General features: G+C 40.0%; 1 protein-coding gene across 1 annotated transcript in view; it reads left to right on the plus strand.

The window, feature by feature from the left end:
- Nucleotides 1-26,752, plus strand: part of BMS1 (BMS1 ribosome biogenesis factor) — an 81,910-nt gene that overhangs the window by 36,606 nt on the left and 18,552 nt on the right. Inside the window, exons 14-18 of the mRNA XM_023724844.1 lie at nt 10,638-10,711; nt 11,501-11,674; nt 13,759-13,947; nt 14,033-14,213; nt 14,401-14,459. Coding sequence (XP_023580612.1) covers nt 10,638-10,711; nt 11,501-11,674; nt 13,759-13,947; nt 14,033-14,213; nt 14,401-14,459 — 677 coding nt within the window. The remainder of the gene's footprint in view (nt 1-10,637; nt 10,712-11,500; nt 11,675-13,758; nt 13,948-14,032; nt 14,214-14,400; nt 14,460-26,752) is intronic.

The raw sequence follows: 26,752 nt of genomic DNA on the forward strand, positions 1-26,752 counted from the left end.
TTTGTTGTTGAGAACATACACAGCACAACTTAAACCAATCCAATAGTTTCTACATGTATAATGTAGTGACATTGATTACATTTTTCGAGTTGTGCAACCATTCTCACTCTCCTTTTCTGAGTTGTTCCTCCCTCAGTAACATAAATTCACTGCCCCCTAAGGTTTCCTATTTAATCTTTCAGGTTGCTGGTGTCAGTTTGATCCCATATAGATAGATCTTAAAAGAGCATAATGCTTAAGGCAGACCTTTTTCTTACTAGTTAAACTAAATTATTATTCTGTTTTAAGATGAATTCAGGGAATATATTTGGATTAAGGTTTAAAGATTATCTCAGGGCAATAGTTTCAGGTGTTCATCCACCCTCCAAGGCTCCAGAAAATCTAGAGTCCATGAAATTTTAAATTCTTTTCTTCATTTTCCCCCTTTTGATCAGGATTCGTCTATGGAATATTTGAACAAAATGTTCAGTAATGGTAGCTAGTCACCAGCCAGTTCTTGTATCATGGCATAGGAGGCAGCTGTTAATGGAGGCAATTAGCCACACATTTCCTATCCTCCTGCTATTCTTGACTCTCCTTCCTCCGTTGCTCCAGGTGATTAGAGACCTATTTTTATGCTTTGGATGGCATCTTCCAAGCTTTTAAGACCCCAGGTATTATGCAACAAACTAGGAGGTAGAACAGAAGCACTAAACACATTATTAGGCCAATTAACTGGGACATCCCATGAAACCGTGACCCTAAACCTCCAAACCAAGGAAGCAAATCCAGTGAAGTGTTTGGTTGTACATAAGCAGCCTCAGCAGCAACTTTTTTTTTGGGCGGGGGGGGTGTCATTATTATAAATATATCTATCACTTAACTTTTGCCAGTTCGGCTTTTTACAGGTGTACAACTTATTGACAGCAATTAAAATAATCTGCTGTGTAACTCTACCCTTAATCAGTGCTATTTTTCCATCACTGTTAACCCCTCTCTTCCTCCTCTCTCCTGCCCCTGGTAACCACTAATAAACTTTGGTCTCTATACGTTTGCCTTTTCTTGTCTTTTTATATAAGTGAGGTCATATAATATATGTCCTTTTATGATTGGCTTATTTCTCTCTGCATAATGTCTTCAAGCTTCATCCATACTGTAGCATGTATCGGGACTTCATTTCACCTACTATCTGTGTACTATTCCATTTTATGTATGTACCGCATTTTGTTTATCCGTTCATTTGTTGATGGTCATGTAGGTTGTTTCCAGTTTTTGACTATTATGAATAGTGCTGCAATGAACATTGGTGTACAAGTCTCTTTTTAAGTCTGGGCTTTCAAGCTTTTTGGGTATATATCTAGAAGTGGAATTACTGCGTCATATGGGAGTCCTACTTGGTACAGTAGAGGGTCAGTGAAAAAGAGGAAGACCCTCAACGAGATGGATTGACACAGTGGCTGCACAAATGGGCTCAAGCATAACAATAATTGTGAGGATGGCTCCGAACCAGGCAGTATTTCATTCTGTTGTACATAGGGTTGCTGTGAGTCGGAACTGACTCGACGGTGCCTAACAATAACAACAGCATGGTAGTTCTATTTTTATTTTTTTGAAGAACTGCCACCCTATTTTCCATAAAGGGTGTACCACCAGCAATTTGTTATTTTTCTGGTTTTTTTTTTTTGTTTTTTTTTTTGAAATTCTAGTGGAAGTGAAATGGTATCTCATCGTGGTTTTGATTTGTGTCTCTCAGATGGCTAATGATGCTGAGCATCTTTTCATGTGTTTGGTGGCCATTCGAATGTCCCCTTTGGTGAAATGTCTATTCAAGTCCTTTGCCCATTTTGTGGTTAGGTTATTTGTCTTTTTTTGTTGTTGTTAAAGTTTTATATATTTTGGTTATTAGATTCTTATCAGATATATGGTTTCCAAAGATATTCTCCCAGTCAGTAGCTTGTCTTCTCACTCTTTTGGTAAAGTCTTTTGATGAACACAAGTTTTTAATTTTTATAAGGTCCTATTTATTTTGGGATACCAATTGAGATGTCTCAGCAAACAGATGCAGTACTGGAGGTGCTAATTCATCTATGCCAAGAAATTTGGAAGGCAGCTACTTGGCCAACCCACTGGAAGACATCTATATTTCTGCCCATTCCAAAGAAATGTGATCCAACAGAATGCGGAAATTATCGAAGAATATTGTTAATGTCACACACAAGTAAAATTTTGCTGAAGTTCATTCAAAAGCAGTGGCAGCAGTACATCGACAGAACTGCCAGAAATTCAAGCTGGATTCTGAAGAGGACGTGGAACAAGGGATATAATTTCAGATGTCGGATAGACCTTGACTAAAAGCAGAGAATACCATAAAGACGTTTACCTGTGTTTTATTGACTATGCAAAGGCATTTGACTGTGTTGATCATAACAAATTATGGATAACATTGTGAAGAATAGGATTTCCAGAATGCTTAATTTTCCTCATGTGGAAGCTGTACATAGACCAAGGCACAGTTGTTTGAACAGAGCAAGGGATACTACGTGGTTTAAAATCAAGAAAGGTACGCATCAGGGTTGTATCCTTTCACCATACTTATTCAATCTCTATGCTGATCAAATAATCTGAGAAGCTGGGCTATGTGAAGGAGAATGTGGCATTAGGACTGGTGGAAGAATTATTAAGAGCCTGTGATATGCAGATGATACAACCTTACTTGCAGAAAGTGAAGAGGACTTGAAGCGCTGATGAAGATCAAAGGCCACAGCCTCCAGTATGAATAACACCTCAACATAAAGCAAAAATCCTTACAACTGTACCAATGAGCAACATCATGATAAATGGGAAAAAAAAGATTGAGGTTGTCAAGGGTTTCATTATACTTGGATCCACAACCAATGCCCATGGAAGCAGCACTCAGGAAATCAAACAGCAGATTGCATTGGGCAAATCTGCTGCAAAAGACCTCTTTAAAGTGTTAAAAGGCAAAGATATCACTTTGAGCTCTGAGGTGCGCCTGACCCAAGCCATGATATTTTCAATCACCTCATGCATACAAAAGCTGGACAATGAATAAGGAAGACTAAAGAATTAATGCCTTTGAATATGGTTTTGGCAAAGAATATTGAATATGCTGTGGACTGCCAGAAGAATGAACAAGTCTTTCTTGCATGTTCCTTGGAAGCAAGGATGGTGAGACTTCTTACTTACTTTGGACATGTTATCAGGAGAGACCAGTCCTTGCAGAAGGACGTCATGCTTGGTAGAGGGTCAGCCTAAAAGAGGAAGACCTTCGATGAGATAGATTTTCACAGTGGCTGCAACCATAAGCTCAAATATAACAGATTTGTGAGTATGGCGCAGGACCGGGTAGTGTTTCATTCTGTTGTACATGGGGTCACTGTGAGTTGGAACTAACTCAACGGCACCTAACAACAAACTCATTTATTTTGTCTTTTGCTTTTGTTATTATATTAGATAATCCATTGTTGAAAGCTAGGCCCGACAGCGTTGCCCGTTTGTTCTTTTAAGAATTTTATGGTTTTAGTTTGCACGTTTAGGTCCTATAAAAATGGCCTGGTCTCCTGGTTCTGTTGTTGTTGCTTCTCTGCCACTTTCTCTGTCTGTCTCACACCATCTCAAGTGTTACAGCTGTCTCTGTCTCCTGGGTCTAGGAGGTTCTCAGCGCTGGGATCCCAGGTCCAAAGGATGTGCTCCACTTCTAGCTCTTCTTTCTTGGTGGTAGTAAAGTCTCCCTTTTCCTCCTATGGGATGCCTCATTTTAAGCCTAGTATGATGGCAAAACTGCCCAATCCCCTTGTGAGGGTTCCATACACCTTTTTTACATAATCCCACCCCAACAAGTGTGCCATGCACCTTATCTGCATTATTAGCAAGTTATCTGATCCCCTTGGCGGGCTACAAGCACCTTATTTACATAGTCCCACTCAGGCATTTGCTGAGAGTTACAAGACCATGGCAAGAAAGGCCATATAAAAGTGATCCATCGCACTGCAGTTCCTTAATCCATTTTAAATTTGTTTTTGTGTGTGGTATGAAGCATGGATCCTGTTTCATTTTTCTGCATGTGAAAATCCAATTTTCCCAGCACCATTTATTGAAGAGACTCTTCTTTCCCCATTGAAGGGATTTACTAGCTTTTCAAAAATCAGTTGACTGTAGATGTGTGGGTTTATTTCTGGACTCTCAGTTCTGTTCCATTGAGCTATGTGTGTAATATGTTATTCCAGTACCAGGCTGTTTTGATTACTGTAGCTGCATAGTATGTTTTAAAATCTGGAAGTGTGAGTTCCCCTACTTTGTTCTTCTTTTTCAACATTGTTCTAGCTATTTGGGGCCCCTTGCCATTCCATATAAAGTTGAATGTTGGTTTTACTATTTCTGTAAAGAAGGCTTTCAGAATTTTGACTGGGATTGCATTGAATCTGTAGGTCACTTTGAGTAGTGTTGACATCTTAACAATGTTAAGTTTTCCAATTCATGAATGTGGAACATCTCTCCATTTATTTAAGTCTTCTTTAATCTCTTACAGCAGTGTTTTATAGTTTTCATTATATAAGTGCTTCACATCCCTGGTTAGATTTATTCCTAGGCATTTTAAAAGTAGGTTATTGATTTGAGATCTTTCTTTTTCTTTAGGCATTTACAGCTGTAAATTTCCCTCTGAGCACTGCCTTCACTGCATCCCATAGGATTTGTTATTATGTGTTTTCATTTTCATTCTTCTCTAAAAAAACAAAACAAACAAACAAACCCATTGCCATCGAGTCAATTCTGATTCATAGCGACCCTGTAGTACAGAGTAGAACTGCCCCATAGGGTTTCCAAGGAGCAGCTGGTGGATTCAAACTGCCTACAACGTCTTGGTTAACAGCCAGATTTTCCTTGTAATTTCTTCTTTGATGCATTAGTTGTTTTATATTATGTTTAATTTCCACATATTTGTGAAATTTTCAGTTTTGCTTCTGTGACTGATTTCTAGTTTCATCCCTCTGTGGTTGGAGGAGATACTTTGTGTAACTTCACTCTTTTTAAATTTACTGAGACTTTTGTGACCTTAAGATAATGGCCTATCCTGGAGAATGATCCACGTGCACTGGAGAAAAATACATGTTCTGCTGTTGTTGGGTGTAGTGTTCTATGTATATTTTTTAGGACTAGATAGTTTATAGTGTTGTTCAAGTTCTCTGTTTCTTACTGATCTTCTGTCTAAATCTTCTATTGAAAGTGGTATATTGAAGTCTCCAGCTATTACTGTAGAACTGTTTCTCCTTTCAGTTCTGTCAGTGTTTGCTTCATATCCTTTGGGATTCTGTAGTTTTTTACATATGTGTGTTTTGGCGGGGGTTGTCTCTGTGTGTGTGTATAAAACTACACAGGTCCCGGCTTCTGCAGGTTTTAATAAGGCAGAAATCTGTCAGAGAAGGAAAATTCAAATATTTTCCACTAATAGAGAGCGATAGAAGAGTAGTAAGACTACACCCTGTCAAAGGTGGAAAACTTGTAAGACTCGGAAGAACACGGCAGCTCTGTCAAGTTCTGGCTCTCACAGGTTTCACTGTATTTGTTATATCTTCTTGATGAATTGAATTTAATAATGAATTTATCATTATAAAATGTCCTGCTTGGTCTCTAATGACAGTTTTAACTTAAAGTCTGTTTTGTCTGATATTAATATAGCCACCCTGCTCCTTTTTGGCTACTATTTGCATATAATATTTTTTTCCATCTTTTCACGTTCAAACTGCCAGTGTCTTTTGGTCTAAAGTGGGTATCTTGTAGATAACATATAGTTGGAGCATGTTTTCTTATCCATTCTGCCAGTCTCTTCCTTTTGATAGAGGAGTTTATTCCATTTACATTTAAAACAATTATTGATTAGAAAGTACTTTTGCTATTTGTTTTCTGTGTGTCTTAATCTTTTTTTTTTTTCCTCATATTTCCTCTAATATTTGCCAGTTTTAAGTTGATTTTTTTGTAGTGGACCATTTTTATTCTCATTTCCTTTTGTGTGTATTTTTTTAGTATTTTCTTTCTGGTTACTGTGGGGATTACATTTAACGTCCTAATTTATAAAAACCTGGTTTAAATGCTAACATAACTTCATTAAACCAAAAAAACCAAATCCATTGTCTTTGAGTTGATTCTGACTCATCTTGACCCCATGTGTTACAGAGAAGAACTGCTCCATAGGGTTTCTTGGCTCTGATCTTTATGGAAGCAGAGAGTCCCTGATGGAGCAGGAGAAAGGTGGGGTGCAGAACTCCAATTCTAGTGAAAATACCAGACTTAATGGTCTGACTGAGACTAGAAGAACCCTGGAAGCAGATTACCAGGCCTTTCTTCTGTGGTGCTGCTAGGTGGGTTTGAGTCACCAACCTTTAGGTTAGTAGTTAAGCGTAAACCGTTTATGTCACTCAGGGACCTCCTCCTTTTTTTTTGTTTATTGTAGTTTAAGTGAAAGTTTACATTTCAAGTTAGTCTCGTATACAAAAATTTATACATACATTGTTATGTAAACCTAATTGCTCTCCCTATACTGTGACAGCACACTCCTCCTTTCCACCCCTGATTTCCCATGTCCATTCAACCAGCTCCTAACCCTCTCTGCCTTTCTGTCTCACCTCTGGACAGAAGCTGCCCATCTAGTCTCATGTATCTACTTGAGCTAAGAAGTGCACTCTTCCCAAGTATCATTTTATGTCCCACAGTCCAGTCTAATCTTCGTCTGAAGAGTTGGCCTCGGGAATTGTTTTAGTTCTGGGCTGATAGAGAATCCGGGGGCCATACTTTCCGGGGTTCCTCTAGTTTCAGACCATTAAGTCTGGTCTTTTCACTAGAATTTGAGTTCTGCACCCCACCTTTCTCCTGCTCCATCAGGGACTCTCTGTTGTGTTCCCTGTCAGAGTGGTCATTGGTGGTAGCCGGGCACCATCTAGTTCTTCTGGTCTCAGGCTGATGAAGTCTCTGGTTTATGTGCCCCTTTCTGTCTCTTGAGCTAATACTTTCCTGTGTCTTTGGTATTCTTCATTCTCCATTATTCCAGGTGGTTGGGACCAGTTGGGGACCAACTGATGCATCTTAGGTGGCCGCTTGCAAGCTTTTAAGACTCCAGACACCACTCACCAAAGTAGGATGCAGAACATTTTCTTAATAAGCTTTGTTATGCCAGTTGACCTAGATGTCCCCTGAAAGCATGGTCCCCAGACACCCACCCCGCTACTCTGCCTCTCGAAGTGTTTGATTGTATTCAGGAAACTTATTAGCTTTGTTTTAGTCCGGTTGTGCTGACTTCTCTGGTGCTGTGTGCTGTCCTTCCCTTCACCTAATGGACCTCTTTCTAATGTCAGTAACATACCAAAATTCTGTTCATATACTGCTCTTTCCCCACTTACATTGTCACAAATTACATCTTTATACATTGTGTACTCGATGATGTAGATTTATAATTTATTTTTATGCATTTGTCTTTTAAATCTGTAAGGCATAACAAGTAGAGTTACAACGTTAAAATACCATAAAACTGACCTTTATATTTACCCATGAAGTTAACTTTACTACAGGTCTTTTTCTCATCATATGTCTTTGAGTTACTGTCCTGACTTTTCAACTTGAAGTACATCATTTAGCATTTCTTGTAGGGCAGGTCTCGTGGTAATAAACTCCCTCAGCTTTCGTTTATCTGGGAACGTCTTCAATTTCATCCTAGATTTTGAAAGACAGTTTTCTCAGGTATAGGATTCTTGGATGACAGTTTTTTTCTTCAACTCTTTGAATATGTCATTCCATTGCCTTCTGGCCTCCATTGTTTCTGAGGAGAAGTCACATTTAATCTTATTGAAGCCCCCTTGTATGTGATGGTTTGCTTTTTTCTTGCTGCTTTCAAGATTCTCTGTCTTTGGATTTTGAAATATGATTATAATGTGTCTTGGCATGGATCTCCTTGGGTTTATCCACTTGGAGTTTGTTGAGCTTCTTGTACGTGCAAATGCATGTCTTATTCAGATTTGGAAGATTTCAGCCGTTTTTTCTTCAAATATTGTTTCTTCCCCTTTCTCTTTCTCCTCTCCTTCTGAGACTCCCATAATGCATATATTGATCCTTTTAATTGTATTCTATGGTTCTCCTATGCTCTGTTCATTTTTCTTCATTCTGTTTTCTTTCTGTTCTTCAGACTGTATCATTTCAATTGTCCTACAAGTTTGCTGAGTCTTTCTTCTGCCTGCTCAAATATGCTGAATTGATGAATTTTTAATTTCAGTTATTATGCTATTCAGCTCCAGAATTTGTTCGGTTTTATAATTTCTGTTTCTGTTAATATGTTCATTTTGTACACACATTGTTTTCTTGATTTCTTTAGTTCTTTGTGTTTTCCTTTAGTTTTTTGAGCATATTTAATACTGTTGTTTTAAATTGACTCCAACTCATGGCAGCTGCATGTGTGTCAGCAGAATTGTGCTCAATAGGGTTTTCAGTGGATGATTTTTTGGAAGTGGATTTGTTGGGCCTTTCTTTTGAGGCATCCCTGGATGGGCTAGAACCTCCAACTTTTCAGTTAGCAGCTGAACACTAACCATTTGCACAACCAGGAACTCTCACGTCTTCGACTAAAGTCCATTATCTGTCCTGCTTCAGGAGTAGTTCCTGTCACTTAACTTTGTTCTTTGCATAGGCTGTCCTTTCCTCTGTTGTTGTATGCATTGTGATTTTTTTTATTGAAACTAATGTTTGATTTTTATAATGTGGTAACTCTGGAAATCAAATTTCTCCCCTTCCCTAGGATTTGCTGTCTTTTTTTTTTTTTTTTTAACTATTGAAGGCTGTGTTTGTTTGCTTTATCACCAGGCTCCCTCTCTGATTATGCCTGCTGTTGCCACTTTAAGACCAGGCGTCCTGTCTGGAGGTGCCAACTGTCACTGCCTCAACACCAGGCTCGCTTTCTGAGAGTGCTGACTGTCACTGTTTTAACGCAGGAATTTCTTGTCTGATTGTGCTCACTGCTGCTGCTTTAAACCACGCCTCCTGCCTGAGAGTTCCTGCTCTTGCTGCTTTAACACCAAGCTCATTATTTAGGAGTGCCAGCCACCGCAAATACCCCAAGATGGCCATGCCAAGCCAGAGAGGGGGTGGGATGCGGATGGGTGGTTGATTAGGAACTGGTGCAGTGGTTAAGTGCTTGGCTGCTAACTGAAAGGTCAGTGGTTCAAACCCACCAGCTGCTTTGTGGGAGAAAGTCGTGGCAGTCTGCTTCCATTAAAAGATGTACAGCCTTGGAAATCTAATGGGACAGTTCTACTCTGTCCTGTAGGTCCCTGAGTCCGAATCAACTCAATGGTAATGAGTTTGGTTTTTCTCTTGATTCACTCTTTGCTTAGACGGTGTAACCCTTTGACTGGTTTCCAGAGTTCTGAGACTGTTGATCCCACCAATTTCTCTTTTTTCATCTGGTTTTGTTGTGGGGAAGCAAGAGCATACAGTTGTTTATGCTGCCATCTTGCTTTGCCCTTTTTTTTAAATTAAACTTTGTTTTGAGATTACTGTAGATTCACAAGTAATTATAAGAACTAATATAGAGAAAGCCTGTGTACCCTGTACCCAGTTCGCCCCAGTGGTAACATCTTATAAAACTATAGTATAAGATCACAATTTGGATATTGACATTGATACAATCTGCTGATCTTATCAGATTTCCTAATTTTATTTGTACTGTGTGTGTTTGTGTGTAAGTTCTGTGCTATTTTATCACGTGTGAATTTGTATATCTACCAGCAGTTAAGATACAGAACAATTCCATCACCACAAGGATCCCTCATGTTGTTCTTTTAAAAACACACTCACTTCTACACTTTCCCCTCATTCCTTACCCATCAAACACTAATCTGTTCTCCATTTATACAATTTTGTCATTTCAAGATACTATATAAAAGGAAGCACACAGTGTGTGTGACTTTATGATTGGCTTTCTTTCTCACTCAGCGTTACTCTGTGGCAGTCTGTCCAAGTTTTTGTGTGTAACAGTGCTTGTTCTTTTTTGCTTCTGAGTAGTATTCCATGGTATGGAATGTACCACCATTGAAGGATATCTGGGTTGTTTCCATCGTTGGGCTTTTATGAATAAAGCTGTACTGAACATTCATGTACAGGTTTTTGTGTAAATATAAACTTTCATTCCTGTGGCATAAATATCCAAGAATTCACTTGGTGAGTCAAATGGTAATTGCATATTTATTTTTATAGGAAACTGACGAGTAGCTGTGTCATTTTTACATATTTACCAGCGCTGTATGAGTAATCTAGTTTCTCCACATCCTCACCAGCATTTGGTGTTGTCCCTACCATTTTAGCCATTCTAATAGGTGTGTGGTGAGAAACACTGGAAAATTAGCTCTTGGCTAAGTGGGACTTTGAAGTAAAGTATGGAAATGTGGATTGTGTCCGTTTAACCTGGACAAATTACGACATATTGACCATTTAAAAGAGAAAAAATCATATGTAAGCATAGGATTATTTTGCTATGTGTAGTAGTGGAAAGTCAAAAAATGAGGTTTGGAAGGAGGAATACACAGTGTGGTGCTATGATGGTGATGAAGTGCCCCACTCAGGTCTCACTCAGACTCATCATTTGGATGTTCTTTTCCCAGAGGAGCTATATGGTGACTTTGAAGACCTTGAAACAGGGGACGTGCATATGGAAAATTCAGGTCCAGATATTCAGGTATGACTTTGCCAAACGAAACCCATTGCTGTCAAGTCAATTCTGACTCATAGCGACCCTACAGGACAGAGTAGAACTTCCCCATAGGGCTTCCAAAGAGCGGCTGGTGAGTTCGAACTGCCGATGTTTTGGTTAGCAGCCGAGCTCTTAACCACTGAGCCACCAGGACTCCACTATGACTTTGCCAGGGTGTGGCCATTAACACCTGGTTCTGAGAGAGACCCATCTTGAGAAAGGCAAATCTCATGTGTCTAGATCACAGACTGGATGGATTTCTTCCTACATGTGGGGCATGGGGATAGATGAAAGATTATTTGTTGTTCTTGATCTTTTGGATAACACCTACTACCTCTTGTCATAGTCATTTACCAAATTTCTGATTATTCTTTATTTTTTGGAAGCTTTAGCCTCTGGATCATTGTTTTCCTTTCCACTATCCCTTTCGTCATCATTCTCCACTTAAATTTCAGTGCCGTTTAAACAAAGTAATTTCCTATTCTCCCTGATATTTCTTTAGAATAGTGGCTGGGAGCACCTCGGTTGGGGAAACTTGTTGTTATTTTTATTCATGCTTGACTATCTCAGCCAAATTAATTTTAATTGTAATTCAGATGTTTAAATGTCTCCTGTAGCAATACCATGTTATTTGGAGACAAAGACTGTGTTTTGTTTTTCATGATGATTATAACTAATATTTTTGCAATTCAAGTGGAACATTTTTTATCTGCTTTAATATTTAAAGAAAAGATATCCACAAACTTTTACAAAATTTTCTCTTCTGGAATGAAGATTGAAGATGTAGAAGAAGTTAAGGAAGAAAACGAGCCCAAACCAGAGGAAAGTGCCAAGAAAAAACGTATGGATAAGAAGAGAAAACTGAAGGAGATGTTTGATGCAGAGTATGATGGAGGAGAAAGCTCATATTTTGATGAACTTAAAGAAGAAATGCATAAACAAGCCCTGGTAAGAAACCAGGTTTCTGTCAGCCTCATTTAAAAGCTGTGATAGTATTTGAATCCCTAACTTTTTGGTTCTCTGCTCCCTGACCCCATTCTGTGCCTCTTATTTGCACTGCTAGGTCAAGTTGCATGTGAGTGTGTTTATTCATGCACTCTTCTGTCACTCAGTCAGAAGTTCACCAGAAAAATACCAGTATCTATTTTGTAAATGTAGATGTAAATCTAGTTCTGAAGTCTTTGCTTCAGGCCATAGAACCTATAGGTCATTGTAAAGGACTTTGGATTTCTCTACTCTGAGTGAAATCGGGGCCATTGGAGGGCTTTGAGCAGAAGAGAAAAATGATCTGACTTACCTTTGAAAGGTTTGCTCTGGTAATGTTCAGTAAGAGATTAAGGTGATTCAAACTGGGAAAGTAGCAATGGAGGTGAGAAAAATCATCAAATTTTGAATATACTTTATTATAAAGGTGGATAAATAGGAATTCCTGGTGGATTGAAAGTGGAGTGTGAGACAGAGGAAATAAGGATGACTGACAGGAAGTTACCGGAAGGATTAGCTTGTCCTGAGTAAGATAGGAAAGCCTTTAGGAGGTGTAGGTTTGTCCAGTAAAATGAAGTTTGGATATGTTACGTTTGAGCTGTCTTTTAGACAAAGAGACTGTTAAATAGGCAGTTGGGAGTTCTGGAGAGCAGGCTGGACCAGAAATTTAAAATGTAGAGTCCCTAGCATATAAATGCTGTTATTTAACGCCATGAGATTAGATGAAATCACCTAAGGGATGAGCACAGATACAGAAGAGGAGAGCCCCGGGACTGAGCACTGGGCGCTCCAGCTTAAGAGGTTGGGCAAAGAGGAGGAACCAGCAGTGGAGATTGAGCAGTGCTCAGCAAGATAGGAGGAATCTAAGGAAACAGGTATGCTGGAAGCCATTGTAGAGAGGAGTGATAAATTGTTTCAAATACTGCTGATATGTTCATTGAGATGATGACAGAATTGACCATTGGATTAGAAATATGAAGGCCTTTGGTGACTTTCACAAGCATATTCATGAAGTAAAGGATGTGTCTATGTTGATTTAAGAGGGAATGGGAGGAGAGGAAGTGGAGACTGGGACTATGGAAAACTTTTCTGGAGTGGTAGTTGGTGGAGGAAGTGGAGTCAAAAGAAGGTTTTAAGATGAGAGAAATAACAGAGGGAAGATTTGTCAGAATAAAGTCCAGCAAGAGTGGATCGTATCTAGTGTGCAAGTGAGGTTGGGCATTAAACAGGGGCGTGGGTAAGTAGTCTATAACAGTGCTGTCCAATAGAACTTGGTGATAATGGAAATCTCTATCTGTGCTATCCAATTTTTCTAGGGTCCCAGCCTCCACTTGTCTCCTCCCATTCCCCCTTGAATCTACATTGACACATCCACCATTCCATGAAAATGCTTGTCAAAGTTACTAAAAGTTTTCACATTTCTAATGTAGACCCTAGCCACATGTGGATATTGACCACTTGAAATGTGGCTAGTGTGACTGAGGAACTCAATTTTTCAATTTTATTTCATTTTAATTAATTTCTATTTAAATAGCCACATGTGGCTATCATATTGGGGGGTGTAGAACTATAGTAAAAGGCTGGCAGTGGGTGCAAATCCTGGTAGAGGAGTTGGTTGTAGAAGTTACATTTGATTGTTCAGTTTTTCAGTGAATTAGGAAACAGTCATCATCTGAGAGTGCAGATGAGGAAAGAGGTGTTGGCATTGGGGGACAGAAGAAAAAGTGTGAAATGATTGTTAAGAGAGTTAGAAAGTATGGGCTGAGAAAATTGAGAGCGTTTGCCGACCAGCACTAAGTACTCTTTGCTATTACCTTGAAGCAACAAAGAAGAAAACAGCTGTGACATATTCTGAACAAACTGTAAAAATAAAATGAATATTATTTTTGATTAGTATAAAACCTGAATAATTGTGTTTGTGCTTCCCTCATTTAGAAATTAATTGATTCGTGTGTGTGTGTGTGTGTGTGTGTGTGTGTGTGTGTGTTAATCTTCCATTTATTAAAGATAACAGCATGGTGGATTTTTCTCCCCCATCTCCTATATAGCTTAACCGCGGAGAATTTGAAGATCAAGATGATGAGACCAGAGTTCAATATGAGGGTTTTCGACCTGGGATGTATGTCCGGATTGAGATAGAAAATGTCCCCTGTGAATTTGTGCTTAACTTTGACCCGCATCACCCGATTATTCTGGGTGGTTTGGGCAACAGTGAGGGCAATGTTGGATATGTACAGGTAGGTACTTTGCTGGATGTTTGGTAGATGAAGTTTTTTTGACTTACCTTCCACCAGTATTGAATGGAATCTCTCCTCTGCTCAGATGCGTCTGAAGAAACATCGTTGGTATAAGAAAATCCTGAAGTCCCGAGACCCAATAATTTTTTCTGTAGGGTGGAGGCGGTTTCAGACCATCCCACTCTATTATATCGAAGACCACAATGGAAGGCAGAGGCTTCTGAAATACACCCCACAGCACATGCATTGTGGAGCAGCGTTTTGGGGTAAAATGTTATTAGAATAACTTGCTTGTTAGGTTAATTTAAATGTTGTAGGCTTTATCATTGTAGTTTTGGTTTATTCATTTCATGAATTCCTGATTCATAATACTTTTGTTTGGAGTGTATTTATAAAACTGAATCTAAAATTTGTAGTTCATTCTTTTTGTTTTGTTTTTTTATTTTCTTTAAGGTCCGATCACTCCACAGGGAACTGGGTTTTTGGCAGTACAATCTGTCAGTGGCATAATGGTAAGCATCTTGTATGTTTTCTTTTACGGATTGTGTTTGAAAAATACAGGCTATTATGCACGTGAAATTTTAAATTGAATATAACTCATTTTTCAGTGTGAAATGCATAGTAAATTTCTCTTTGCTTTTAATTTTCCTACATTGTCTTAAAGTAGGGTTTGGGAGTGGAGGAGTAGACAAAGAATTGTAATGGTACTGATGACATTTTATATTTTTATGCACATTTTGGACTTGATTTGAAGCAGTGTTTACCATGTGCCAAGCCCTGTCTATACTAGGTTCTGGGAATATATCTGTATACCAGTTTCACATAAGACTTCTCTCTAATAACACTGGTTTAGCAAAGTATGTTCACACATTCTTTATTTGGTCAATTAGAGTGGGTTTTATTAGCCCCATTTGACAAAGAAGAAAACAGTAACCTCCCTGTGGTTTCAAAATTTAATTTTTTTTCTTTTTATTGTGCTTTAGATGAAGGTTTACAGAATAAATTAGTTTCTCATTGTACAATTGATACACATATTGTTTTTGTGACATTGGTTGCCGACCCTACAACATGTCAACACTCTCCACTTCTTGACTTTGGGTTGCACATTTCCATTCGTCCAGCTTTCCTGTCCCGTCCTGCCGCCTTCTCCTTGCCCCTGGGCTGGTGTGCCCATTTAGTCTTGTATACATGGTTGAGCTCTGAGTAATATTGTTTGTTTTATGGGCCTGTCTGGTCTTTGGCTGAAGGGTGAACCTCAGGAGTGACCTCAATACTAAGTTAAAAAGTGTGTACAGGGGTCATACTCTTGGGGTTTCTCTAGTCTCTGTTAGACCAGTAAGTCTGGTCCTTTTTTGTGAGTTTGAATTTTGTTCTACATATTTCAGCAGCTTGGTTCCAGACCCTTTATTATGATCCCTGTAAGAGCAGTCAGTTGTGGTAGTTGTGCTGGACTCAGTCTGGTGGAGGCTGTGGTAATTGTGGACCGTTAGTCCTTTGGACTAATCTTGCCCTTGTGCCTTTGGTTTCCTTCCTTCTCCCTTGCTCCAGACAGGGTGGGACCAGTGGAGGATCTTAGATGGCCGCTCACAAGCTTTTAAGACCCCAGACACTACTCACCAAAGTAGGATGTAGAACGTTTTCTTTATGAACTTTGTTATGCCAGTTCAGCTAGATGTCCCTGGAGACCATGGTCCTCAGCCCTCAGCCCAGTAATTTGGTCCCTCAGGGAGTTTGGATGTATCTGTGGAGCTTCTGTGACCTTGACTTGGACAAGTAGTGGTGGTTTCCCCAGTACTGTGTACTGTCTTACCCTTCACCAAAGTTACCACTTATCTATTGTCTAGTTAGTGTTTTCCCCACACCACCCCTCCCCTCCCTCGTAACCCTAACCTAACCCTAACCACTTGGTCGGGTGTAGTTTTTTTTTTTTTTTTTAATGTGGTGCTGAATTCTGTTCGCTAGAATTTTTTTGATAATTTTTGCAGCTGTATTCCTGGAGCCCTGGTGGCATAATGGTTAAGAGTGCTACTGCAAACCAAAAGGTCAGCAGTTCAAATCCACCAGCTGCTCCCTGGAAAACCTGTGGGGCAGTTCTGCTCTGTCCAATAGGGTCGCTGTGAATTGGAAACGACTCAATGGCGCCTAACAGCAACAACATTTTCGGGAGAGATTTTGGTCTATAGTTTTTACTTTGTGATGTCTTTGCCTGGTTTTGGTGTCAGAGTTATGCTGGCTTTGTAGAATGCATTTGGAAGTATCCCTTCCTTTTCTGTGTTCTGAAATAGGTTTAGTAGTAGTGGTGTGAGCTCTTCTCTGAATGTTTGATAGAATTCTCCAGTGAAGCCACCTGGGCCTAAATTTTTTTTTTTGCTGGGAGGTTTTTTTTAATTACATTTTCAATCTCTTCTTTTGTTATGGGTCTATTCAGATTTTCTGCCTCAATTTGTGTTAGTTTAGGTAAGTAGTATGTTTCTAGAAATTTGTCCATTTCCTCTGTGTTCAAATTTGCTGGAGTATAGTTTTTCATAGTACTCTTATGATCCTTTTCATTTCAGTTGAGTTTGTTATGTCTCCCATTTCATTTCTCATTTGGGTTATTTGCTTCCTCTCTTTTTTTTTTTTTTTTTGTCAGTTTGGTTTGTCGATTTTGTTGATCCTTTCAAAGAACTAACTTTTGCTTTTGTTGATTCTATTGTTTTTCTATTCTCTTTCATTTATTTCTGCTCTGATCCTTATTATTTCCTTTCTTCTGGTGGCTGTGGGCTTTTTTTACTGTTCTCTTTCTGTTGTTTGAGTTGTATAGCTAACACTTTTTATCCCTTCTTTTTTGATATGTGCTATTGCTATAAATTGACCTCTGAGCACTGCCTTTGTTGTGTCCCAAAGGTTTTGGTATGATGTGTGTTCATTCTTGTTTGATTCTAGGAATTTTTTGATTCCGTCTTTGATTTCTTCTGTTACCCAGTGGTTTTTAAGCAAGATGTTATTCGGTTTCCATGTGTTTGGTTTTTTTTTTCCTTGCTCTTGCTGTTACTAATGTCTACTTTTATGGTGTTGTGATCAGAGAGGATGCTTTGTATTATCTCAGTGTTTTAGATTTTGTTGAGGGTTGCTTTGTGGCCTAAGATGTGGTCTATTCTAGAGAACATTCTCTGTGCATTGTAAGAGTGTATATTTTGCTTCTGTTGGGTGGAGTGTTCTATATATGTCTATGGGGTCAAGTTGGTTGATTGTGACCTTTAGATCTTCTGTATCTTTGTTGAGTTTCTTTCTAGCTGTTCTGTCTTTTACTTAGAGTGGTATATTGAAGTCTCCTGTTATTGTGGAACTGTCCATCTCTCTTTTCAGTGCTGTTAGTTTGTTTTATGTATTTTGGACCCTGTCATTGGGTGTGTAGATATTTATTATGGTTATGTCCTCATGGCGGATTGTCCCTCTAATCATTATATAATGTAATTTCTTATTTTTATGGTAGATTTTATTTTAAAGTCTATTTTATCTGAGATTAGTATTGCTACTCCTGCTCTTTTTTGGTTACTGTTGGCTTGATACATTTTTTTCATCCTTTTGATTTTTTTTTTTTTTTTTTTTTGTCTTTCTGAGGTATATCTCTTGTATACAGCATATTGTTGGTTCCTGTTTTTTATCCATTCTGTCACTCTGTCTCTTTATGGGTGCATTTAAGCCGTTTATGTTCAGTGTAATTATCGATAGGTGTATTTATTGCTGTCGTTTTGTAGTTTTTTTTTGTGTTGCTGACGTTTTCTTTGTTCCTCTTACTCTCTTGTGCTGAATGCCTTTTGTTTGTGGATTTTCTTTTAGTTTCTTGTTTTTGTAGATTTTGTGTTTACTGAGACTTTGTTTGTCTTCTTTATTTTGATGAATAGGTTTGTTAACTTTCTTTGTGGTTACCTTGAAATTTATCCCTATCTTTTTAAGTTTAAACCAGTGTTTTATTACTTGATACCACCTTGACTTCCTTTCCATTTGAAAGTTCTATACCTATACCATTTATTCCCTTTTTCATGGTTCTTACATAATTGTCATTTGCAGATTGACGTCTCTCATCCCCTGTTGTGAATCTTTTAGTTTTGTTTTATCCTTGAGAGTTCATTACGTAGATTGGTATCTGGCTGATGTTGTCCTGTGTCCTAGATTCAGGTTATTGTGTGAGGTTACCAAAGGATTCCCTTTAATAAAATTCTTGTAAGTTTGGTTTGGTTTTTACATATTTCCTTAATTTTTGTTTATCTAAAAATGTCCTAATTTCGCCATCATATTTGACTGAGAGTTTTGCAGGATATATTCTTGGTTGGCAGTTTTTTTCTTTCAAGGTTTTATATATGTCATACCATTGTCTTCTTGCCTGCATGGTTTCTGAGTCTTATTATTTCCCGTTTGTACGTGACTTTTCATTTTTCTCAAGCTACTCTCAGGATTCTTTCTTTGTCTTTGGTTTTGTCAGGTGTGATTATGATATGTCTTGGTGATTTTCTTTTGGAGTCTATCCTTCTTAGATGGTCAGCTTTTCATCTTTCATGATACTAGGGAAGTCTTCTGTCAGCAAATCTTCAGTGATCCTCTCTGTGTCTTCCATTTTCTACCCCCGTTGGAACTCTGATCGTGTGCAAGTTTTTCTCTTGATTGTATCCCCACATCGTTCTCAGGTTTTCTTCATTTTTACTCATTTGTTTGTCTGATTTTTTTCCCCAAAGTGTTATCCAAGAATTTGTCTTCAATTTTGCTAATCCTGTCTTCCATTGTTTCAGATGTGCTCCTAAAACCTCCTATTGCACTCTCCATTTCTGAAATCTTGTTTTCTTTTGGATTTCCAATTGCTGTTTTTGTATGATTTCTCGTTGTTTATTTATTTTGACATTTTGTTTCTGTCTTATTTTCCTAAATTCTTCCATTGCTTGGTGTTTTCCCTGACTTTGTATATTCCATGATTTTGTCTGTTTTTTCCATGTTTTTGTCAGTGTTTCCCTTCACCTCTTTCCTAATCTCTTGGAGAGCCCTGAATATTAGACTTTGAATTCCCTATCAGGTAATTCCAGTGCCTTTTCTTCTACTGGAAGATTATCTGCTGTTTTATTTTGTTTGCTTACTGGAGCCATCCTGTCCTGTTTTTATGTTTTGATATTGTCTGTTGTGTCTTGGACATTCAGGAATTATTTTCTTCTTGATTGTAGATTTGTTTTGTCATGCTTTTTTGTTTTATTTGGTTATGTCTAGGCAGGCGGACATGGCATGTTTTGTTTGTTCATCTGGGCACAATAATTCTCCCCACCTTGTCCAGGTGAGCAGAGAAGATTTCTCATCTGTGGTGCAGCAGGGCAGGTCCAGTGGAGAGAGGGGCTGGGATGAGTCATTTGCAGCTCAGTCTGGGACCAGCGGGGCCAAGGGGCAGTGCACGGCAGACTCTGGGGGTCCGCACCAGTGCTGCTCAAGGGTGTGATGCTTGGAGCGCAGTGCAGATGTGCAGGAGGGAACAGAGAGGATGTGATGTGTAGACTAAGTAAGAAAGAGAAACAGAAGCAGAAAAAGGCAAAAAAAATTTAAGTAAAATGGCTGCACAGTGGGATTCGGTGGGTTTGGATGGGGGCAGACCCAGGAGACCGTGTGCCGGTGGCCCTGTAGCTGAGTGGCTTGGCTCGGCCTGTTGAGGAGGGGTGTGGGCAGCACACAGGTTAAGTGGGCAGGAGAAAAGAAAGGAAAGAAGAGAAAGAGAGAGAAGAAACGGAAAACAACAATGACAAAAAGTAAATGTGCTGAGGGAGCCAGCCGTTGGGGGCAGGGCAGGATCAGGGTGGCAGCGAGCTAGTATCTCTGTTGCCAGGTGGTGTGACATGGCCCCTCAGGAAGGGGCACATGCAGTGCAGGACCTAGGTAGGTTGGAGAAGGAAAAGGGAGAAGGGGAAAGATAAAGACAGGCGCTGAGGGAACTACCCTGCGGGGGTGGTGCAGACACAAGGAGGCCATGTGCCAGTGGCTCTCTAGCCAAGTAGTGCAGCACAGCCCATCGAGAAGGGGGAGCTGTGCGTGGTGGTAGGTGAGCAGAAGAAATGAAAGAAGAGAGAAGAAACAAAAAAAGATAACAAAAAATGGTGCTGAGGGAGCCAACTGATGACAGTGGTGCATACCTGGGAAGTCCGTGTACTAGTGGCTCTTTAGCCAAGTAGTGCAGCACAGCCCTTTGAGCAAGGGTGGGGGTGTTACACAAGACTAGGTGGGTGGGAGAAAGGAAAGGGAGAGACAGAAGAAACAAAAAAATAAAAGCAAACTAAAAAAATATGGCACTGAGGGAGCTGGCCAGTGAGGGCAGCATAGACTTGAGGAGACCATGTGCTGGTGACTCTAGCCAAGTAGTGCAGGAACAGTGTACGGGGCTAGGCGGGCGGCTGACAGGAAAGGAAGGAAGGGAGAAAGAGAAGAAACAAACAACAAAATAAAACAACAAAACATATTGCACTGAGGGAGCTGTTCGGTTGGGGTGGCACAGATCCGGAGAGTCTGTGTGCTGCTGGTTCTCTAGCCAAGCGGTGCGGCACGGCCCGTTGAGAAGGGGCAGGGACAGTGTACGGGGCGAGGTGGGCGAAAGAAAGGAAGGGATGGTGAGAGAAGAAACAGAAAAAAGAAAAAAATATATATGGTTTTGAAGGAGCCAGCCAGTGAAGGTGGCACAGACCCGGGAGGCCATATGTCAGTGCTTTCTAGCAGAGTAGAGCAACACAACCAGTCAAGAAGGGGCGAGGGCAGCACCCAGGGCTAGGTGGATGAGAGAGAGGAAAGGAGAGACAACAACAAAAAAATGGCACTGAGGGAACCAGCCAGCGGGGGTGGCGCGGACTCAGGGAGACCCTGTGACAGTGGCTCTTTAGCTGAGCAGTATGACACAGCCCTTTGAGAAGGGGCAGGGACGGCACATGGGGTAGATGGACAGGAGAAAGAAAAGGAACAAGGGTAGAAAGAGAAGGAAAAAAAAAAAATGGGGCTGAAGGAGCCGGCTGGTGGGGGCTAATGGACCTGAGATGGCTGTGTGCTAATGGCTCTGTAGCCAAGTGGTGTGGCACAGCCTGTCGAAAAGGGATGAGAATGGCACATGGAGCTAGGTGGGTGGGAGAAAGGAAAGGAGGGTGAGACAGAGAAGAAACAGAAAAGGAAAAAAAGTGTCGCTGAGGGAGCTGGCTGGTTGGGGTGGTGTAGAACCGGGGAGGCCATTCTGGTGGGTTTCTAGCAGAGCGGTGCAGCACAGCCCATTGAGAAAGGGTGAGGATGGTGCATGGAGCTGGCTAGACAGGAGAAAGGAAAGGAAGAAAGGGATAGAGAAGAAACAAAGAAAGCCAAAAAAAGCAATAACAAAACAATTTAAAAATAGCACTGGGGGAACCAGCTGTTGGGGGTGGGGCAGACCTGGGTGCCGGTGAGGTAGTGTCTCTCCGGCCAAGTCTCCACGGCCCATTGGAAAGTGGTGGAGGCCACGTAAAGGGAAGAAGGGGCAGAGGTGGGAAAGCGTGTCTCCCTGGTTACCCAGTGCTCTATCCTGTTGGGAGCCCCATGAAGTTACCTTCCCGTACTCCCCGTCTGTGGTTCTTGGTAGCTGTAGTCCAAGATGGCAGATCTGTGCTACAGTAGCTGGTAGGGGAGCTCCACTCTGTAGCTCTCTCTCTGTTCTCTGTCAGTTTCTTATTCCATTTAGTGCTTGATCGAGGTCTTTATCCCTTCATTTGATGCTTAGTGTTCCAGGATTGACATTTGTAAGTGTTTTACTTAGTTAGAGGGACAGCATGGTGCTTCTGTCTGTAGTGCCATGTTGGCTCTGCCTCTCCCAAAATTTAATTGCTTAAACATTACAACTGAAGTATGTATTTCATTCCAAATAGATCATTATTGTGAAATTACGTTACTATGATATTACTCTAAGGAAAATACTCATGTCATCATCATTAGTATGATTTACATGTATTAGAGTTTTTTTTTTGTCTTTTTTATAAAGTATTTTATTGTGGTTTTGGTGAGAGTTTACACAGGAAGTTAGGTTCTCATTTAACAATTTCTATACATACTGTTCAGTGACATTGGTTACGTTCTTCACAGTATGTCATCATTCTTGTTATTTCCATTTTGGTTGTTCTGTCTCCGTTAACCTAGCTTTCCTGTCCCCCCCTAGCTTTCTCATCTTTAGGGTAAAAATTGACCATTTGGTTTCATCTAGATGATTATTTTTAGGAGTACAGTACTCATGGGTGATAATTATTTATTTTATGGACCAATCTGTCATTTGGCTGAAAGGCGACCTCTGGGAGTTCCAAGTTTAAAGAGTATCTCAAGGTGATACAGTCTCAATGGTTCATCTAGTCTCTATCAGTTCAGTAAGCCTGACCTTTTTTTAGGAATTTGAGTTTTGTTCTACATTTTTATCCTTTCTATCTGGACCATCTAGTGGGTCAGAATGGTCAATAATGGTAGCTGGGCACCATCTAGTTCTTCTGATCTCCAGGTAGGTGATGTCATCATTTGTGTAGACTATTGGTTCTATAGACTAGTTTCTTCTTTGTGTCTTTGGTTTCCTTCTTTCTCTAGCTCCTGACAAATAGAGACCAATAGTTGTATCTTAAATGGCCTATTGAAATCTTTTAAGACCCCAGACACTACTCAGCAAACTAGTATGTAGAACGTTGTCTTTATGGACTATATTGTGCAAATTGACTGATTTGCCCCACAAGACTATGATCCTAAGCCCTCAAACTCAGTAGACCAATCCCATGAGGTGTTTGGTTGTATCTAGGAAGTATCCATAACCATGCCCTCTATGTGCTTTATTTTATACTTCAAAATATATGCAGCACACATAAACCTGTATATACTTGTAAAAATGGCATGGGGGTGGCATCTGACCTGCTTTAATTACACAAGGGGGAGGGAGAATCAAGATCAACAACCCAGCACTGATTCCTGTGAGGCAAAGGTCAGACATGCCTCTTCTGCCACTTCTACCTATTCTGACATGAACCGTCCCTCCCATGGCAATCTCTGCTTTTCTGCTGCATTCAGTAATTCATTGCAGTGGACATGCAGAACTCACAGACAATACTCATGATTGTGGGGTTTATTAGAGGAGTAATAGGTTACAATTCAGGTTCAGGAACATTCAGGATACATTTCTTCCATCAGAACAGCTTCTTCTCAGCTGTGCCCACTGGCACGCCTCTCTGGCCTTTGACTTCTGCCCAGCTCCGGTAAGTGTTTCAGAGCTCTTTTAGCTCTGCCGATAAGTGCCCAGAAGCACCCCGCGCTGCCAGTAAACCTCAGCCTGAAGGCGCTCAGCTCTAGCTCCGTGGGGCGGTGGGTCAGAAAACCTAGCTCCGCCAAGTGCCCAAAGGCACTCAGCTTTCTCTCTCTGTAGGCCAGGAAGCCCACCAAGCTATTTCCTGCCAGTCTTCCTGCATTGTTTCTCTGCCACTGCTTCTTGTGGTCTTCAGGAGAGGGTAAGGTTAAGAATTCGGGTTATGGTTAGGTCTAGAGTTATTTTTAAGGTTAGGATTGTTCTTGTTGTCAAGAGCCATAGAGTCGGTTCCAGCTCATAGGGATGTTATATGCAACAGAATGAAACACTGTCCCATCCTGTGCCTTCCTCACTATTGTTGCTATTTTGGAGCCCATTGTTGTAGCCACTGTGTCAATCCATCTCATTGAGGGTCTTCCTCTTTTTTGCTGACCCTCTACTTTACCAAGCATGATGTCCTTCTCCAGGGACAGGTCCCTCCTGATAACATGTCCAAAGTTTGTGAGATGAACTCTCTCCATCCTTCTAAGGAGCATTCTGGCTGTACTTCTTCCAAGACATTTGTTTGTTCTTCTGGCCATCCATGGTATATTCAATATTCTTTGCCAACACCATAATTCTAAGGCATCAGTTCTTTTCCGTTTTCCTTATTCATTGTCCAGCTTTCACATGCATATGAGGCGATTGAAAACACCATGGCTTGAGTCAGGCTCACTTTAGTCCTCAGAGTGAGTGACAGTGAACATAGGAGTGCATATCTGGTCATGTCAGTAGCTTTAGGTCTCTAGGGTATATCCCTAGGAGTGGAATTGCTGGATCATGGTGTAGTTCTATTTCTAGTTTTGTGACAAAGAGCCGAACTGTTTTCCATAGTAATTGTACCATTTTCCAGTCCCACCAGCAATGAATAAGGGTTCTAATCTACCCACATCCTCCCCAACATTTGTTGTTTTCTGTTTTTTTAATCAGTGCCATTTTAGTAGGAGTGAGATGGTATCTCATTGTAGTTTTGATTTGCCTCTCTCTAATGGCTAATGATCGTGAACATCTTTTCATGTGTTTGTTGGCAGTTTGGATGACTTCTTTGGTGAAGGTTCTGTTCATGTCCTTTTCCCATTTTATAACTGGGTTGTTTGTCTTTTTGAGTTGTTGAAGTTTTTTATTAATTTTGGAGATCAGGCCCATATCTGATACGTCCTTTCCAAAAAACTTTTCCGGTCTGTACATTCTCTTTTTACTCTTTTGATAATGTCTTTTGATGAACAGGAGTTTATAATTTTTATGAGATCCCGTTTATCTGTTTTGTCTTCTATTCATACATTTATAATGCTTGTTATCCTATTTTTACAGAAGATTAGGTTTCTTAGTTTTCTCCCTACGTTCCAGGAATTTTATGATTTTAGGTTTGACATTTAGGTCTTTGAGCCATTTTGAGTTACTTTTTATGTTTGGTGTGAGGTATGGGTCCTATTTCAGTTTTCTGCAGGTTGATAATCCAGTTTGCCAGCACCATTTATTAAAGAGACTGTCTCTGCCCCACTGAATGGACTTTGACCCCTTATCAAAGATCAGTTGTCCATAGATGTTTGGGTTTAGTTCTGAGTTCTCAGTTCTGTTCCACTGGTCTATGGGTCTGTCATTGAACCAGTACCAAGCTGTTTTGATTACAGTGGCTGTATAGTATGTCTTGATAACAGGGTGTGTGAGGCCTCCTGCTTTGTTCTTTTTCTTCAGTATTGCTTTGGCTATTTGGGGTTTCTTGCCTTTCCACATGAGGTTGGTCGTTAGTTTTTCCATTTCAATAAGAATGTTGTTGGGATATGAATCAGGATTGCATTGAAACTATAGCTCGCTTTAGGTAGTACTGGCATTTTCACTACCTTAAGCCTTCCTACCCATGAGCATGGGATGTGTTTCCATTTTTGCATGTCTCTTATAGTCTCTTGTAGCAGTGTTTTATAATTCTCATTGTATTTTATGTCCCTGGTTAGGCTAATCCTTAGGTATTTTATTGATTTGTGGGCTGTTGTAAATGGTATTGTTTTTTTGATTTCTTTTTTGGAGTAATCTTTGTTATTGTAGAGGAACCCAACTGATTTTTGTATGTTGATCTTGCAACATTGCTAAATTCTTCTATTAGTTCCAGCAGTTTTGTTGTGGAATGTTTAGGGTTTTCTATATTTAGGATCATGTCATCTACGAATAGAGATAATTTTACTACTTCTTTTCCAATTTGGATACCTTTTATTTCTCTTTCTTATTGCTCTGGCTAGGACTTCTAGACAATGGTGAATAAGAGTGGTGATAATGGACATTCTTGTCTTGTTCCCATTCTCAGAGGGAAGGTTCTTAGCCTTTCTCTGTTGAGTATGATGTTGGCTGTTGGTTTTTCTTATATGCCCTTAATTATGTTGAGGAATTTCCCTTCTCTTTAGTTTTTATCAGGAAGGAATATTGAATTTTATCGAATGCCTTTTCTGCATCGATTGATATGATCATGTGGTTCTTTTCCTTCATTTTATTTAGGTGGTGTATTACATTGATTGATTTTCTGTTGTTGAGCCACCCTTGTAATCCTGGTATGAATCCCACTTGATCATGGTGTATGATTTTTTTGATACGTTGCTGTATTCTGCTGGCTAGAATTTTGCTAAAAATGTCTGCATCTGTATTCATAAGGGATATTGGTCTGTAGTTTTCTTTTTTTTGTGATGTCTTTGCCTGATATCAAGGTTATGCTGGCTTTGTAGAAGGAGTCCAGTAAAATTCCTTCATCGTCTATGCTTTTGAAGAGATTGAGTAGGATTGGTGTCACCTCTACTCTGAATGTTTGATAGAATTCTCCAGTATAGCCATCTGGTCCTGGGGTTTTTTTTGTCGGTAGGTTTTTTGTTTTTGTTTTTGTTTTTTTTGTTTTGTTTTTTTGTGCTTTAGGTAAAATTTGACGGCTCAAGTTAATTTCTCATACAAAAATTTATACACGTTATGTGACACTAGTTGCAATCCCTATAATGTGACAGCACACTCCCCCTTTCCAACCCAGGTTTCCAATGTGAATTCACCTGGCTTCTGTCCCTTTCTGCCTTTCCTTCCTGCCTCCAAACAGGAGCTGCCATTTAGTCTCGTGTATCTGTTCGAACTAAGAAGTACACTCTTCACGAGTATTATTTTATGTTCTATAGTTCAGTCTAGTCTTTGTCTGAAGAGTTAGCTTCGGCAATGGTTTTAGTTCTAAGTTAACAGAGAATCTGGGGATCATGTCTTCAAGGGTTCCTCTAGTCTCAGTCAGACCATTTAGTCTGATCTTTCTACGTGAATTTCAGTTCTGCACCACAGTGTTCTCCTGCTCCATCAGGGACTGTCTGTTGTGTTCCCTGTCAGGGCAGTCATTGATGGTAGCCAGGTACCAGTTCTTCTGGTCTCAGGCTGATGGAGTCTCTAGTTTATGTGGCCGTTTTGTCTCTTGGGCTAATATTTTCCTTGTGTCGTTGGTATTCTTCACTCTCCTTTGCTACAAGT

The sequence above is a fragment of the Trichechus manatus genome, unplaced genomic scaffold (genome assembly GCF_000243295.1).
Source record: "Trichechus manatus latirostris isolate Lorelei unplaced genomic scaffold, TriManLat1.0 scaffold00265, whole genome shotgun sequence".
Taxonomy (NCBI): domain Eukaryota; kingdom Metazoa; phylum Chordata; class Mammalia; order Sirenia; family Trichechidae; genus Trichechus; species Trichechus manatus.